Source organism: Betta splendens, chromosome 2 (genome assembly GCF_900634795.4).
Source record: "Betta splendens chromosome 2, fBetSpl5.4, whole genome shotgun sequence".
NCBI lineage: Eukaryota > Metazoa > Chordata > Actinopteri > Anabantiformes > Osphronemidae > Betta > Betta splendens.
In genome coordinates this window covers 19,460,204-19,478,011 of record NC_040882.2, presented here as the reverse complement: position 1 = coordinate 19,478,011, position 17,808 = coordinate 19,460,204, and the positions used below count along the sequence as shown (strand labels likewise).

At 40.4% G+C, this 17,808-nt stretch overlaps 2 protein-coding genes across 4 annotated transcripts; both read right to left on the bottom strand.

The window, feature by feature from the left end:
• Positions 1-505: 505 nt before the first annotated feature.
• On the bottom strand, positions 506-6,590 carry LOC114848507 (apolipoprotein L4-like). 2 transcript variants are annotated; one of them, XM_041069677.2, is made up of 11 exons: positions 6,114-6,590; positions 5,919-5,995; positions 5,793-5,852; positions 4,888-4,959; positions 4,671-4,733; positions 4,467-4,538; positions 2,325-2,396; positions 2,198-2,237; positions 2,083-2,128; positions 1,454-1,868; positions 506-1,330 (listed from the first exon to the last, which is right to left on the bottom strand). In XM_041069677.2, the coding sequence occupies exons 2-11, from the start codon at positions 5,976-5,978 to the stop codon at positions 875-877; spliced, it is 1,356 nt and encodes a 451-aa protein (XP_040925611.1). In that variant the 5' UTR covers positions 5,979-5,995; positions 6,114-6,590; the 3' UTR covers positions 506-874. The 2 variants fall into 2 exon arrangements, with proteins under 2 accessions (XP_040925611.1, XP_028994878.1); XM_029139045.3 differs by having other exon boundaries at positions 5,919-6,590.
• Positions 6,591-6,728: 138 nt separating this feature from the next.
• LOC114848497 (uncharacterized) lies at positions 6,729-17,808 on the bottom strand. 2 transcript variants are annotated; one of them, XM_029139022.3, is made up of 31 exons: positions 17,655-17,808; positions 17,463-17,531; positions 16,518-16,583; positions 16,150-16,203; positions 15,033-16,043; positions 14,676-14,903; positions 14,484-14,576; positions 14,312-14,374; positions 14,075-14,134; positions 13,927-13,962; positions 13,793-13,849; positions 13,645-13,695; positions 13,489-13,560; positions 12,832-12,894; positions 12,635-12,742; positions 11,914-11,976; positions 11,656-11,721; positions 11,526-11,579; positions 11,186-11,242; positions 10,810-10,890; positions 10,679-10,726; positions 10,498-10,593; positions 10,335-10,412; positions 10,136-10,231; positions 10,004-10,048; positions 9,840-9,905; positions 8,674-8,742; positions 8,505-8,544; positions 8,366-8,420; positions 7,919-8,264; positions 6,729-7,811 (listed from the first exon to the last, which is right to left on the bottom strand). In XM_029139022.3, exons 1-31 carry the CDS (start codon positions 17,673-17,675, stop codon positions 7,407-7,409), a joined length of 3,717 nt encoding a protein of 1,238 aa, XP_028994855.1. In that variant the 5' UTR covers positions 17,676-17,808; the 3' UTR covers positions 6,729-7,406. The 2 variants fall into 2 exon arrangements, with proteins under 2 accessions (XP_028994855.1, XP_028994865.1); XM_029139032.3 differs by having other exon boundaries at positions 10,335-10,409.

The following is a 17,808-nucleotide window of genomic DNA, read 5'->3' as shown; positions in this document are numbered from 1 at the left end:
GTAAACACTGGGTTCTTTGGGCTGTAATCTGATACAGAGACGATTTCTGAGACAAATAACCCTGTGAAGGTTATATAATATGTAACAGAACCTGTCTGGGAAATCTGTCTCTTACAGATGTGCATTTTAACAGAATGAGGAAAAGCGTATCCAAAAAACCATTCTCATCAGAGGTGATCCAAACGCCCCGGCACAGAGCCATGTTTAACACATCAGTCTACCTCGTTTTTGCCTGATATAGGATTACATTTTACATACATGTCCTGGGTCCTTAAACGTCATATTTCAGTTGCACCGCTTACAGTATTTTCTGGCCTGGACTTTTTCCCACTTTCCTGCCACCAACTTGAAAACTGTTTATGGTTTGTATAGCTTTATTTTTATTTTCACTGTTCAAATCAAACATACTCATATGTTGAACATATGATCTTGGGCATTTGGTTCCTGTTAGAGGTATTTTATTTATCTATATACAGTGTAAGTGCATTAAAGCTCAAACAAGAAATGTTGCTGCTTTATTTTTATTTCCTCCATTGCCAACATGACATGAAGACCTGAGGCCACTACGAACAGAACAGTAAACTAACAAACATAAGAATATAATCGCTGTGATGTCAATGCTAATGTTTACTGCTAATGTTCACTTTTCAAATGACCTGAATTCTATTCAACTGTTTTTCCCTGCTTTACTCTGTGCACGTCGCCCCTCTTCCCCTATAAATAATGATTGTACAGGACACAATAGGAAGCAAACTGATGCACAAGTTAATAGAGCAGCTCATTAAAGGACAATGGAACAATAATTATACAGTAAACTATGTCACACACTGTCACTAAATCGTTTTACTCTGGTTTCAGAATTAAGAATTAAGAGTTAAGATCTCAGATTAGGCAGCTCCTGCTTTTGGTCGTCGTCGTCCTCCTCCTCTGCCCCATCCATGGTTTTATGCAGCTCGTCCTTGATGCGGTTCAACTCTAGCAGCCCGTCCTGCAGGTCCTTACAAACCTCTCGTATCTTAGCTGCAAATTCTGTCTTTGCACCCTTTTTCAGCTCCATGGAGTCCTTTGCCAGGAAGAACACGTCCAGCGCTAGGAAGAGTCCTGACATCACTCCAGTGGTGATGCTCATCACCTGGGCAGCTTTAGCAGCACCACCTGCCAGACTGAGCGCCTGAACTGTACTTATCAGGCTCTCAGTGTTGATGACTAAAGCCTTCCCGGCCCGGCCGCCCTCCTTCACTACGTGTTTTATATTCTGGTTTAGGTACTTCTTTGAGATGCTCTCTGTGTACTTGTCAAAGTCCCACTCAGCAAGTATCTCCATCCCTTCCTGTTAAGACAGATGAGAAAGATTAGATTCAGAAACTGAACTCATTTTTTTAACTGTTTTGACTAATTATCAATATGTCATTGACACAAGTTTCACATTTAGGCATCCTGCTGATCTTCTGACCTGCAGAAACTCCAGGCATTCCTTGATGTCCTTCATCTCCTCCTGGTACTCGTGGATCATGTTCTCCACCTTCTTGCGATCCGTCTTGGAGTGGACTGTGTCTGTGATGTTGGCGGAAGCAGATGTTAACCCGCCGGCTGTGGCTACGCCGATGCCAACGGCTGTGACAATGAGCGAGGTCCCTGCTGTGAATGGCGCCAGAATGAGGCCTGTGATGGTAGTGACGGACCCCGCGACGCCGGCCATCCCTCCACCAACACTGGCCGTGAGCGTTTTCTTATGGAAGCTGTCGGCAGAATCGGCCACGGCGAGGAGCTCCAGGATGCGCCGCTGCAGCGAAGCGCCGCGCTCGTTAAAATGGCGGACGAAGAGACGGGCCGCCATGAAGACGCGATCGGCGGCTTGTTCAACCAGTCTGAGAGGTTGGATGGTACAAGAAAACACTTGGCTGAGAAGCAACTTAGCAGAATAATAATTCAGGAGTGCATGTAGTGAATGTTGCATATTGTCATAAGGTAAAGCTTGAAAAGGGATGTGGGTGAAATGTCGCCATTAACGCTGATTAAGCTACACTGAAGCCTTAGAAAAAGGTCATTCCAGTTCAGGTTGTTCATTCAGTGTGTACTTACTCCTCAGCTGCTCCTTCCTGCTTTGCCTCATTCCATTCATCCCACCCTAACAAATGAAACAGATCACTTTCAGTAAACTGGACTCATGTTAATGGAAACAAAATAGCAAACATACCTTCAACTGTGTCCCACCACGTGAAAAGACCATCTTCATTCTGAAAAAGACAGACGCACCGATTATGCAGGAGTTCTTAAAGACGTGTAATGATGTGCATTCATGCAACGCAAAAAAATGAGCGTACCTCTAGAGGGTCCAGGGCTGCGCTTTGACTGGGCGCCTCAGCTGAATGTAGCACCAACGCTTTCACGCTCTCCTAAAACACACAGGTCTGAAAATCTGTCTGCCATTGAAAAGTTGAACCTTGCAGCACATTCAAACTCAGGGAGCTAATTGTGGACTGCTGCAAGAATTCAAATTTAATTCAGTTGGTTTTCTACCAGAAGCATGAAGGATATGTAAACATTAACACTGCTACTGAATAAATGCATAAACGCATTGAGCCAAGCTGTGATTTACGAAATGGAGTTCCAGCTAAAATTATCAATAGTGCTTTGTAAGCAGGCAGCAGCGCTGCCAGAAGTCAGCTGATCATAAAAAACAACAAAGGGCTTACTGGAAAAAGACTGAAAGAGGAAATAACAGAATGCTTTAACCTCACAATAGGTCTTTCCATTAGTTATTACCCACTTTCTATTTATATTTTTATTCACAATTGAAATGTGATTTTCTAATGATTTAGCTTAAGGTACAAGATGACAAGCGTTTCAAAGAACAGGACCTTTTTAGTAGTGCTCTGAACCTGTTTAAGGTGCGTCAACTATTTAGTTGGTTTGTTTTCCGTATTTCTTGTTTGATCGGAAGGTGGTTGGCACACAAACCTAGGTCCCACAGTGTCAGATGACACTGTTGCAGTGTCCTGTAGGCGTAGATTTAAATATAGAAAGATGTTTCTTTTCCATAAAGAAAATGAATATATGTTCTTCCACCTGCTGCACTAAAGCTAAAATATTTTTGTTACAAAGCCAGAAATGAATGTGGTTAAACGCTCTTAATGCTGAAAACCCAAAGAAGACTTCAGTAACATTAATATGACTTGTTTCATGTGGCAGCTGTTGTCAGTGTCCTTACAATAAACACACAGGAGTAGCTCTCTCTCTTTGGTGGCTCGCGACTTTGTTTAATTACTCAGACGTGACAAAGGGCCCTTTATTTTATTATCAAAACTCCAACAAGGAAGAAACCTATAACCTAGTTTGCGGTTTTTGTAGAACCGGTAAGTTGCTTGACTCATGTTGGATAATGAAACATCCGTGAAGAATGAATACGTCTTCTCATGTGACAGGGTTTGCACGTCATGAGTGCATACATGGCTGTTTACGAGGGGCCGTACAGTAGACAGTGACACAGGCAGAACAAGAAGGGCAACATAGAGGCAATACTGCTGTCAGTGCTCTGGAATTGGTAAAGATGGTGTCTGCTGGCTTTACCTGGCAACTAGTACCCACATATTAAACTCAGAACAGTTGTCGAGAAGAAAACATATGAACGTTTGCAATTAAAAGTCAGTGAAAATCAAAGACGCTGTGTGACATGTTTGTATAAATGGAGATTAGGTTGTTAAATACTGTGCTGACAGAATACGTTACAATAGGACTAATTTGTCCGTCATCTGCTCTTTCCTCCGCTTTGACCAGACGATCCTTGTAAAGACGCAGACTAATACCAATAATATGCACTTTAAGGTAACTACAGGTCATGACGGAGTCAAACCAACGTCTGACGTGTTTCTCTGTGACACTGAGTCTTATCAGTATAAACTCAAACAGCTACATCACGCCCTCTTAGATACAGATGCATGTGATAACGCCGTACATAAACGGATGCCTGAAGGTGGACAATCAGGTACAGGAGACAAGACGAAACCACACGTATTGTTTTAGCGCCATCTGCTGGCACATACGATAATCACAGGCAGAGCCAAGGGAGCTAGCATGAAGTGTCTTGCTCAAGGACACACCTGGAGCCAGAGGTGGGGGATCAAATCTTTTATGAAACATTTTGACCCATTTCTGACAACATAGGACACTTATTTTTCACCACATTTAATAATAATAATAATAATAATAATAATAATAATAATAATAATAATAATAATAATAATAATTCAACTTTATTGATCCCACATTGGGGAAATTTAATTTTTTTTGACACATAATGTACTATGACCCTTTTTGTCAACACACAGTATTACTTAAAATAAACCCTCCTCCTCACTAAACATTAGTCACATTTCACAGTATACAGTAGGTCCAGATTGTGATCCTGCAGGTTACCTCTATTTTGACTAAAGTAAAGTAAACATCCACATAAAACAAAGTTCTACCTGTTTCTCTGACTTGCTGTCTGCCAGGTTTCCACTGGTGGTGGCAGTCTCACTATGTAGAGGTGGGACTTCCTGAGAAAAAAAAACATTGAAGAAAGCTGTACTTCATTTTATGAATAAAAAAAATCAAAAGTCAATAACCTCTATACAAACAGGCTAAAAAGCAGCTCTCTATAAACCCTCCGTCTATTAGTGTAGTCGTACCTTTGGTTGTGAGGACATGAATGGAACGACCTTCTGCATGATTCCTGAAAACATCCCCGGGCTCTGAACAATGAACACATCAAGTGAACTACTAAACCTGACACACACACACACACACACACACACACACACACACACACACAGTACAAACAACAATAGAACCTATGCATCACTTGTACAACGGATGAATAATCAAATCAAATAATAGAATTTGCACCTGTTTGGCTTGAAGTGGTTTTTCAGTTTCTTGTGGATTTGCAGAATCAACTTGAGGATGATTCTTTGGCATCTACAACACAGACGGCAGCAATGAGGTTCCACTTTGAGGTTCAAAAATTAATACTTGTGGTTGCTTTATTATGTTTTTATGATTTTCAGGAGAACAAGAAAAACACTGTATATTGTTGTTATAGTCCACACATCAACATCAGATACCTCCTTGTGAAATACATGAACATTTTAGTTTTAGGTATAACGTTTTTTTAAATATTAAAAAAGTAGGAAAACATCATGAAAACCCTGCTGCAGGCACACACCAGAAAGAGAGAAACTAGAGCCAAGACAGAGGAGGTACTGTTCTGCTGTACAGGGACCTAGTGATAGAAGTATTAAGTCAAATATATAAAAAGTATTCCTTGATATAGCCTTTAATTATACCCACTGACTATATATTGTTGGAATTAAAGCTCAAGCAAAGTGTCAAAGTGACACATGACCCCCTCCAGACATCACAGTAGACCACAGCTTCACTTTGCTGAGTCACATACAATAGTTTGAATCAAAACTAGGTCGGGTCCGAGTCTGTTGCTGCTACAGAAACATCTTCCTTCATCATGTCCCCTTGAGAAACAATTACACCAAAGCCAAAGGCCTGTGTGGACTTGAGCAGCGCTTTGCTCAGACACCACATACCTTCAAGAACCACTCTACTGTGAAAGTCACGAGTGGTTCTAATTTGCAAAGTTGTCAATAAACAACAATGCCCGTATTATCTGCTATGAAGTAAACTGCCGTTATGCACTTTTCTTAGCTCGAATCAATGTAGATGTGGAATTACTGACAATAGTGTGACTGTCTGATAATATCGACGCCCTTGACAGTGACCTTTCCCCTGTGACGTACCTGGAGAGCAGACTTGAAGGGGTTGATCTTCTGAACAGCCGCTTTCAGCCAACCTGGGCTCTGAAACACACACACGTGGTGTAATGACCCGCTACCTCACTTCTCTCAGGACCATCCGTACTGTACCTCAGCGTGAGACGCTGGAGCTGTGGCCGTGGAGCCCTCATCTCCACGGGACACGTCCATCCTGAAACCGTCGCTCTCTGGGCAGATGCGGAGATCAACTATTACAAGTGCGCTTTCGGCTCCTCCTTTCAAATATTTGAATATTACTTGAACCAAAAACTCGAGAAAAGCCGCAAGACGTGCAAAAATCGTTACAATAAAGAGTGTTGATGTCACATCCACTTCCCAGTGTCGTGTCTGTGATATTTCCCCCGTGTTGTGCCGCTTGTTGGCGCTAATAATGCGCTCGTGCGTCAAAGCGAGTAGAACTAATAAAACTTAGCGGAAAAAAACAAGTACAGGAAAAGCCTCCGCACGTCGGTCCAACTTGGTTTTAACACACAAATAGTAAAACCGCCTCGTATTGGCAGAAGCTGAACAAACTCTGGACCTCACGCCAAAGAAAAACCACCCTGTAACACGTGTCATCGTGTAGAGGAAAGTTCCACAACAACCTCATCGTCGACTCCCGGCGGTTCTAAATTATCAGTCGCTACAGTTTTAGTGCGAGATTCATGCCATAATTACGGTAACAATGTGGCGGCCACTGAGATTAGCCGTGATTCTGTATCTTACGGTACAATGGAAATCACTGTTGAAATGTGAACAGTAAAATTGTCCATACGTTCCGGTAACCGCTAACACATGTACAACAGCTGCAGCCTGAACCGAACCGAACGGTTCCGTGGGCCAGTTGTTCGAACTAAGGCGTGTTGTGTTTACTGACTGCAGGACAAACGTTCAGTATCGAAGCTTCTGTTAAAACTCGTGCTTTGGACAAAACAGGACTTTATTTACAGATTCAGTTTTACCTTAAAACATCTAAAATGTCTATCGGCGCAGGGTATTTTTAATAGCGCCCAAAACTATATTTGTGCAAAAATATTCCATCACGATTCATCATGTTTAAATAAAGTAGTTTGTACCAGTAGGCCTGCAGCACAAACGTCATCTTCTATACCCATCAGGTCACTGGAACCCAACACTGGCACAGTCTCAGTAAAAATAATACCTGGTACTGCAAGACTACAAGATATTTCAGATTTTTGCCTAATTGTAAAAAGGCAATACCACACAGTAATACAATAAATAAATTACATACAGAACATTATTATCATTATGACCAATTCAAACATACACAGTACTGTATTTGATAGTGTTGGCAGAAAGTTTATAAACCAACCTGTCTATAACTACTGTACAGTAAAACCTTAAGTTTAGCCAGTTTTACCACTGTAGCATATCCAATTCAAAAGCAATTAAAGCATTGTTCCATGTGACAATATATTGCAGACATAAAACAGTCTTGTTACTAAATTTAAGTTATTTAGAGCTTAACTTTTGCTAAGGACTCTAGTACTGGACTGCGTGAACTGGCACTTCCCTCATGTAGCCAGTAGAGGGAGGTGTTAAATCAGTGATAGCCCTGGTGTCGTGGCTATTATGTCCTCAGAAGTCCCCAGTAGCATTCTGTAGCTCCTCTCTGATGGTGTTTAGCTCCATTATGGACGCATTCAGCACATTTGACACCTCTTTTATCAGCGCCACCATCTCTTTTTTACAGCTTTTCTTCAGCTCCCCAGACTCTTTGATAAAGTACTTGTCAGTGCCTTTGAAGAGTCCTTGAACCGAGGATACGGCCGTGTCCGTTACCTCCACCGCTTGCCTCACAGGCGAGTCTACCAGGCTGATCATCTGCACAGCTTTGCGGATCTCCCAGTCCTCCGAGTAGTGTTGGGTTCCAGACCTGAGGAAAGGATGGCCACGGAGTCTGTACAAGCCCTGATCCACAAAGTGAAGGATCTTTCCAATGGTCAGCAGGTGAGTCTCATACTCCTTTAGTACTATCTCCACCTAGAGAGGAGAGAGGATCATTGTGCTCATGTGACTGGGTGCCACAAATATAGACCTTAGTGTGTCTACGTATTTGCATTAGGATGTCTTTAAAAACTGAAATGTACCTTCTTGCGGTCCTGCATGTTGTTAACATTATCCGAAATTGCTGCGGAGGCGGACGTGATCCCACCCGCTGCTGCCACACCCACACCGACAGCTGTAACTACCAGTGAGGCCCCGAAGGTAAAAGGTGCCAAAGCTAAACCTGCGATGGCTGCCACCCCACCTACAGCTGTGGTGGTGCCGCCGGTGATGCCAGCAATCTTGGCTTTGTGATGGAAATCAGTGATGTCCTCGGCTACAGCGTTGAGCGTGATGGAGGACTGCCAGAGGACCTCGGCTCGCTCTGTGAAGACTTTGTTGAAGAGCCGCAGGCCTCTGTTAACCTTGTCTGCCAAGATGGTGAACGACCTAGAATTTAATTGAGAGCCAGATCAACGCTATGGCTAAGTACAGAGTAAAAACCCCACTAACAGCCTTTCACCACCCCTAGTTTCAGATAATATAAGTACTTTGAGTCATCTTTTTTAGTCATGTCCTCTTCATCTGACGGCACCTCATCCCATTCTGAAATACAGTACAATAACAGACAGTGATAAACATCTGTAGGCGTCTCTCATCTTAATGTTCTGTAAATGAAGTTTAACTCACGTTCCACTGTGTACCACCACTCCATCAAACTGTCAGTGTCCTGTAAACAAACATCAAAAATGCAATCATTCATGCTCGAGCAGCACGCTACTAAAAAACTGTCATGCCGTTTGCTTGCATCTTGTTTATGGCATAAAAACACAATAGAACCACTGAAAAAAAAACTGACCCCGTCAGCGTCTTCATCCTCAAGGCCAGACAAAGCTTGTTCGTCCCTCTGAGCAGCCATCCACTCTGCCTGTGGTGCAACAGAACGGGGTCAGTGAGCAAACTGGAAGGCCTTTCACGCATTAGTCATACAGGTCTGGAAATACAGGGGTGCCCAGCTCCAGTCGTCGAGGGCCGCTGTCTCGCTAGTTTTCTCAACTCTAACTGCTGATTACCCTGATTAGGTCTGTTAGTTAGCTACTGACTGACTAAATACACCTGGTGAAGGTAATCAGTATTAGCTGGGACAGGGAGAGTTGGAAAACCATCAAGACAGTGGCCCTCGAGGACCGAGTTTGTCACACTAGGAGGAGTTTAAACCCCGAACTCTTCTCTTGAACTCTTCTCAACTTTCAAGGCTCGTCTTGTTAAACTTGTATAGATTAAGGCCTGCTCCTAGTTTACATGTCTGAGATTCATCCCAGTGCTACAGTATGTTGTTGAACTAGTCCAGTCATGTGTCAAAGGAATGTGTTCTGTTAGGGTACAAACAGAATTTCTAGAACAAACTTGTAATTAGTTAGTACACGTGCACGCGACACTGAACACAGACCACACACTGTATAAATAAGTATTAAAGCATGCCATGTGGCGTATTGTTCCTGTGACCACCATTAAATATTTCTCAAAATGGCCTATAATCAGTTGCCCTGCGATGGGCTGGCGACCTGTCCAGGGTGTACCCTGCCTCTCGCCCATAGCCAGCTGGGAAAGGCTCCAGAACATAGGATTCAGCGGTATGAAAAATGGATGGATGGGCCTATAATCAATCAGAAGTACTCTGCCTCCTACACAGTTGCAAAAAAAGGATAGGATTCTCCTTATTTGTAGATTGTTACCAAACAAAAAAAAAATCACATCTGCAAACATTTAGTTTAACACATTTAAAAAACGCTGGACAGGCAAAACATAATGCTAAAGATTTTAATAAAATCTATCAGCTGATTTCCTGGAGCACAATGCTTGAAAAGGAAGTAACGTGTAAGTCAAAAAAACTGTGTGACTGTGTCAAACCAGTTTGATGTTTGTGTCAAGGTGAGACATTCCATTTAGATAAAAATCACAGTCGCAGCCAAGGTTTAAATTTAACCTGTAGTTTATTTCCTGTTTGGAAGGTTTGAACTTTACCTTAGCAGCCTCTGACAGGTACGCAGCTCCTGGCGGATCGTCAGACTCCATGTTCACAGATTTGCTCTGTAAACGCACCAAGACGCACTCATTCTTTACTAAATAGACCAAACCAAAAGAGCCTCCTTGTAGTCAGAATGCGAGACCACATACTGTACACTCACCTTAGCTTTGTGTTTCTTTAAGAATTTAGGTTTGGATGACTTTTTCTGGCAAAAAGGACACATTCTTTTCAGTCATATTTTAAACAGTGTCAAAGAGAAAGAGAAGGGAAAAACAGGTTAAAAAAGAACTACCTGCTTGTAGGTTTCCAGTTCATCTGGTTTGCTGTCATAGCTCTCTCCAGGTTTCAAAAAATCTTTTCCGGCATAATCATCCTCACCAAAGTCATCCTACATGTGCATGACAGAAAGATAGGCAGAAGCTCAGGACATAAATAATGGGAAATGCACATCAAACTAACATGGTCCATTTAAGAAATACCAGCTGAGGTACCTCGTGAGCAAATTCACTTTGTCCAGCCACCCTTGATGTGTGTGGAAAAGGAACATGACCTCTGTATTTAGGGGTCTTCTAAAAAAGAAGAATGTGTGGAAAAGTGTTTTTACTAATGACAACAGTAAAACAAATAATAAAAAATACTAGAGTTAGTGTTTACTGTTGCGCTTTTCTTCAATGCGTAAAGGTCGTCATCATCCAACTCTTCTGCAGAGAAGCTGTTCTTCTTGCCAGTATTATCTTCCAACATGTCCTCCTAAACCACAATTATAAAATACAGATTAAAAATCCCCAGTTAACTAAAACCATCTATCACTGCACAATAAACCAGTCACGTTTACCTTAGAGCTTCGACGAATGAAGGGCACTTTCATCTTTTTATTTTTCTTCTGTAAGACACAAAGTCTATGAAATTAAAATGTATTTGAAAAAAGAAAAATTCTAATAATTATAAAAAGAATTAAAAAGTTACAGGTTTGTCGTCCAATCCATTAATATCTTCATCAAAGATAACATTCTGCGTTTTATGGAAGTCCTCGTCCATGAAAGCAGCCTAAACAGCATATTTTATTATCAATTATTATGAATGAACTACACACACACACACACACACACACACACACACACACACACACACACACACACACACACACACACACACACACACACACACACACACACACACACACACACACACACACACACACACACACACACACACACACACACACACACACACACACACACACACACACACACACACACACACACACACACACACACACACACACACACACACACACACACACACACACACACACACACACACACACACACACACACAGTACCTTGCTAGATGAAAGCTGGTAGTTTTTTAACTGCTCTACATCCTCGAAAGGATCATCCTAAGAGTGTAAAAAAGAAGAGAAGAAGATAGCTTTATGTTAGACGTACAGTATACAACCATGCTTCTCCAGTTTCACACTAAGTTAACAAAACAGATTTTTATAGGTTACAAGTTTGTCAGTCAAACTGATAAGATGCAAGTAAATGTCGACATAAGTTTGTTTATTTCACAAAAATATCAATATATATCAAAACAAAAAAAAAAAAACACAAAGACAAATGTCTATGCAAAGCACAATATGTAAATGCCCCCTATACCAGATGTACAGGAGGCTGTCATACCATTGATTCTTTGCGAGGTGTGAATCCATATGCTCCTTTTGGTTCGTCGTTAGACTGGAGAGAACACATTTATTAGCATATGACCAAACACAAAACATTATTTCTGTGGATTTCAGAATAGGTGTGAGACCTTTTCTCTGGTAATGGCAAATCCTCTCTTTGGCACAAACTTGAGTTTCATCTTCTTTCTACTCTTCTGAAGAAAACAGAGATGAAATTTGTCTAAATCAAAGCCAATAAATACAGCAATAAAAAAGGTTCTCACTCAAAAAGGATTTGGTCAGAATTATTAGCTCTCTATTGAGGCTTCTTAAAAGTGTGACAAGCCTCCAATAAGACTACACATTTAGGATTAAGTGCACAATACAATAAATAAATAGTTGCTAACCTCTTTCTGTGTAGCTACTCCTTCCTCCTCTTCCTCTCCGCTGCTGTTTTCCAACACTGTGCCCTGTTAGAAACAAAACATTGCATCACAGCTATATTATGTTAACAGCAGATAAATGGCTAAAATGGCTCAACACAATATTCAGCATCATTACTACTTAAAGCAACCCATTGCGGCGTTCAATACTCAGGTAATGGCCCACACTTCAACAGTTTCAAGTCATGTGACTGACTATTTAAAATCTTGGGAAATTTCGAGGACTGCTTGGGTTCATTGTCTTGTTAGAAGGTCAAATGACTCCCAAGATTATGCATGTTTACTTTAGACACTTGAATTAGAATTGACACTTATATCAATTTTCCACACTGCTGGCTTTCAGTGCTAAAAGAAGCAAATCAGCCCCAGAACATTTACTGTACAAGCCACCACCAGGCTTCAACTTAGGCCATGTGATCCTATGAGTCTATGTTTTATTTTTCTTTTGCAGACTTTCTGCTGAGCTGCTGGCCTAAAACCTTTAATGTTTCCAGAGTATGTAAACTAGTACAAAACAGAGTTCTCAACACATTTCTTCTTGATGCGATCATCCTAAAGTAGCATTAGATAGTGTCTTTAGTGTTTATACAAAAATAAGTTTTCCTAATAATAGGCTTTATATCAGTGCCACTTTGTGACACACTGTTGTTTATTTTCAACTAATACACATTTTACATCAGCATACCTTTGATTCTTGAAGTGAATTTCCACTTGTGTATTTCCCTTCCACTCCCAGTAATAAAGAGGGACTGGATGGTCTACGCAGCCTGCCAGGTTTGATTTTCTGTGGTTTCTTTTGGTGAAAACAAAACCATGATTAAACCACCAATAGTTTATAGTTATTATTCATGCATGTACAGTAGAAACATGTGAAAACCATACTTTGTAATCCATCTCCTCATGTTCTCCATTTTCCCCAGGTATGGGAGGGTCTGAAAAATAGTCCTGAAAAACAGCACCAAGACTGTATTTTAGGTAGAGTGTTTAGTCAATTAGTCAGTAGAACTACTGTTACATACAGTACATGTAAATAATTATAAAACTTGAGAGACTTATGTTATTCTCAAATTAATTCTATACTAACACTTCAAACACAATTCAAATTGCAAAACATCCCAACTACTAACTAAACAATAGATGTACCATTTGAACACTTCTGATACAGACATACCCATCTCAGAGAACTCTATGGAAGCCAGACTATCATATAAAAATAAATTTTTCTGGACAGATTTAAGATCAGATCAGAGCTTAGAAGCTCATCTTCTGAGTATTTATCTGCACTCAAAAGGAACATATGCACAGTCAATGTGCAAGGTCAATGTGACTGATTACCACAACAATACAGGAGCAAAGTTCAATGGTCTGAGAACTCAATAATCATGTTTTTTTTTGTTTTTGCTTTTAATTTGAAACTTAATCTACTGTAGAATGAGGCCCTTTGTGCCTTTGCAATATATCTTATTTCACTATTAGAACTGCACTTTAACTGTTAGACTAAGTTAACAAACATTAACTTTAGAATAGTGTCAACGTTACCTTTGGTGATTTTTGGGTAAAGGATAGTGTTCTGCTCCTGCTCCTGCCCTCCTTTGTGTCAGAAAACATATCCTAAAAGTGATGAACAAAATGAATAACAGAAACAACAAAAGTACAATAAAAAGCTGCAAAGATGTTTTGCATCGCTCTGCTCACCTTTGAGCCTCTTCTGGAGATTAGGGACATTCTAAATTTCTTGTCCTTTTTCTGTCATAAATACACATTTAATAAATATACTGGTGATAGAGTGTTTTACAAGAAGGTATATATTGTTAAACAATTGGCTTCATGTGCCTGATATTACCTTGGTTTGAGTCAGAGAAATGTCCTCTCCACTTCCTCCATCAGAATCTGCCTTCATCTAAAAAGGTGATTTTTTTTTAAGCGTAATTTTTTTCTCATTAAATCAAATACCGCTGACTAAAAATGGTTTCTTACCTGCCATGACTCCCGCCGTAGTTTAAATTTGCTAGACTTAAATTATCAAAATTATAATAGTAAATAAAACACAAATTGGCATGAGTAAAGCACAGAAGAATTGTGCAAGCATAGCTGCATTATGTAATGATTATATTGGTTTTCTTACTGGTTTGTAGCCAGGGACAACTTCAGGACTGTCTTCAGGCCAATCTTCCACACACCTCTCCTGGTTTGGGGTTGGGGTTAACAGTTAGATACTTCCCAAATCAAATCTATTTGTATATTTTGACATTACAGATCGAACGACATAACCCTTTCTTTTATTAAATGGCCCTAATCTATAGAATCATTAGCAATTTTGGAAACATGTTCAATAATCAATCAGTCAATGAATAGAACTCACCTGTCCAGTGAGCAGGATGTCCTCAAACACAACAAAGTTTTCTGGGTGAACCTCTTTACTATCCTATAAAACAGACAAAAATGACTTACAGTGGTTTATTTACCAACACACTGGGATATAAGACATATTTGAATGTGTGGTGAAATGTTGTTGAAGATATCATTGTGTATACCGGGGATTTTGGTTTGCGGCTAATAACTGGCTTTGACAGTCGTCTGATTATCGCTTTAGGAGACAGTTTTGGTGCAGCTGCTTCAGGTTCAACCTAACCACAGTCCAAAGAGAAGAACGTCATTAATAGCAAAACAGATGCAGTAGCAACAAAGCAACCAGAAATGTATTCTAAACTGGGTTATTTGCATACAGGTGTGGCTAGCAGTGGTTGCCTTTCTGGTTTTGGTGGCCTTTTTGGAGGGGGTGGCTTCTCTAGAGGAAATGGATTTTCTGGAGTGGGTAGCTTCTCTGGAGTAGATCTTTTTTCTGGTGTGGGTGGCTTCTCTGGAGTAGATGGATTTTCTGGAGTGGGTGGCTTTCCTGTCTTTAGTAGTTTTGTGCGAGGAAGTGGCTTTGGAGGACGTTTGATGGTTGGCACCTGCAAGTTTGATTATGACATGAAATAAAGGTCAAAACAACGTTGATCATCTAGATCTCACAATTAATTGTGTTAAAATTGATGTAATTGTTGTCTTCATATTATATTGCAACCCTTTACTGTACGTACATGAGACATATCAGTTGGTGAGTGCTTGGCAGACATGGCCAGATTCCTGGCTCGGACGAAAGGAGTTGGTTGTAGAATATCATATTTGGTTCCTTCAGGAGTCGTTAAAACAATGTCTTTAAGTCCACTAAAAGACTGTGGAGGAGTCCTTGATTGCTCAAGAGGCTGAAAAATGTCTGAAGTCCTGTTTGATACTTCATGAAAAGGATCATATTGTTTAGAGGTTGTAGTTCCAAATGGGTCATCCAAGCTTGACACGTCTTGGAATAAATCCCCCCTGATAGGGCTTGGAAATGGGTCAAATGGGTCATTTGTTGAGGATGTTGAAAATATGTCAAGGTTTTCCTTAGAAAATGCAACAAAGCTGTTCCTCTCTTCACCAGAGTGGTCTTGTTTATTTTCTTTGGCGTGAAAGAGATCCTCGCTTTTAGTTGAAAACGCTTGAAAGTGATCTTTCCTGGTTGAAGAGACAGAAAATGGGCTTGCCCCATTTAACTGTGGGGACATGAACACATCATCCTCATTACTTGAAGGAGCTCTAAATGGGTCCACAAAAGTACTGGGAGAGTCATTGAAGAAGCTGACATCCTTAGCATGACCAGTAGGGAATAACTCCTCACTCTTGGCAGCACTGAAAAGACCACCAACTTCATTGTTCAAGATGCCTGAACTTTTTGATGGTATAGTTTTGGAAAAGCCTTGTGGTTGAGTTGGATTTGCCTCAAACAGATCTGGTGAGTTGAGGGTTACATCATAAAAAGATCCCCTAGCAGATGTGATTTGACCCACTGAGGATTTCTGGAAGAAGTCTTTTACAGGGTTGTGGGTCGAGGTTTGAAATGGGTCCTTCTGACGTTCAGAGAGCTGATTTCCATTTTCCATAACCCTGTGTCTGGGTTTAAGATCTAGAGGGGTACTCTGAAATTCAGCTGCCAAGACAGTATCAGTTGTTTCATCCTCTGATATTTCCTTCTTCTCGTTATTCATGCCATAGTCTTTGCTGCCAGATTCCTTAAAACCAAGACCAATCATGTTAAGAACATAAATTCACATAAATTAACTTGGTATTTAACCAATTAACTAGTTTTACAAACAGTATTTCCTTAAGAGTACGTACCAGGTAATACTTATATAAAGGGTTAATTCTTGCAACATCACCACTGATTCCATTCTGATAAACAACAGAAAAACATGGCAGACATTGGTCACTGTCAGAAATGTTGACCCAGTCCTCCACCCTGCTCTAAATGGGCTGCCTACTAATAAATATCATGAAGTTCCATCATTTCAGCAAAGTAATGGATGTAATTTCTTTATGTCTCTACAGACATTGACCCTAAACCACACAGTGGATACGTTGCTTTTAAAAAGTTATCCATCAAGGCTAAAGCAGGACTGTAATCTGAAAATCCAAAAGCATGTTGTACTATGTTTAGACCCATTAGGTATTTAGGTGTGACAGCAGGTATATTTGTAGCCACTCACCTTGTGCTGATCGTGAAACTGGCTTTGGGAAGCTTTCTTTAGCATATTTTGTAGTGTTGTAATACTCTGTGAAGAAAAACGTTGTCCAAGAAGAGTTTAAAAAAATAAATGTATACTGTTACTGTACCACCTGTCTTTACCTTCAAAAACACATCTATGCATATAACCAGCTACCATTGTGTCAACTCATCGCACAGCATAACAACATGTTACGAAACACATGATGAAAAGCAGGAATTCAGAGAGGGCTGATATTTTTAAATCAGTGTACACACCTTTGGGAGGAGGCTTGAAAAAACTTGAGCAAAAGTAATTCAATAAGCTACTAATCATCCGCAACTAAGTAAAAACTTCAAAAGCTTCAGCTTCAAAAGTCTATGTGTAAAAGTATGAACACGTAAGAACTAGCAAAATGCATGTCTATCACAATATACAACACCTCTAATGTCATATCATAACATAACATTATTAGATGATGAAAACTGATACATCAGTATGTAAACAGATTCACAATACTAAATGAATTAATCAAGTAATTGAAATATTATGATGATGATGAAAGTGATTCAATGATTGAGATAAAAAAGTCAAAAATGCACAAACTTGTTTATCGGTTTTGCTGACTATTTGTGAAATAACATGAGACGTCAATATTGAAATAAACTGGTGAGAAAACAGCATAACTGTCTCTGTTTATGCAAAAAAAAGAAGCGACACCTTGAAAATTGAATCCAATACCTAAAAGGCAAATGATTTGTGTAACATTTAAATTGTGAAGATAAAAAAAAGAGATAAAAGTGAAACTAACTAGTCTCAAATGTACAGTAATTCAGGAGCAAAGAGCACAAAAGTGAAGTCTTTGAATAAATACACTTCTACCCGTGTACTGTACCACTTTCTACCCCTGCAACATACTTTCTGGCGCATCTCAAGTCCTGTACTCACAGGTCTCCTTTCCTCGGCTGCAGTTCCTGTTCCAGTCGTTCCATAACCGTCGCCCTCCGCAACATCCTCCTGATAAGTACGGATTTAACACAAAGAGCAGGAGTTTTTTTTAACTGACACGCGCTTCGCAAACATTCGTGCAGCTGTGTGAAAACCTGTTCGGCGGTAAAAAACTAAATAAACACAACTCACCGTGTTCGTGTCTCCTCTCATCGTCAGAGCGCCCGGTTTGGTGGTGCAGTGTTTGTGTACGTGAGCCTGTTAGTCGGAATAAACCCGCGTCAGACTAACGCACTAGAACGCGTCTGCTCTGGAGTGCATAGTCAATGGTTTAATTAGCCGCGTG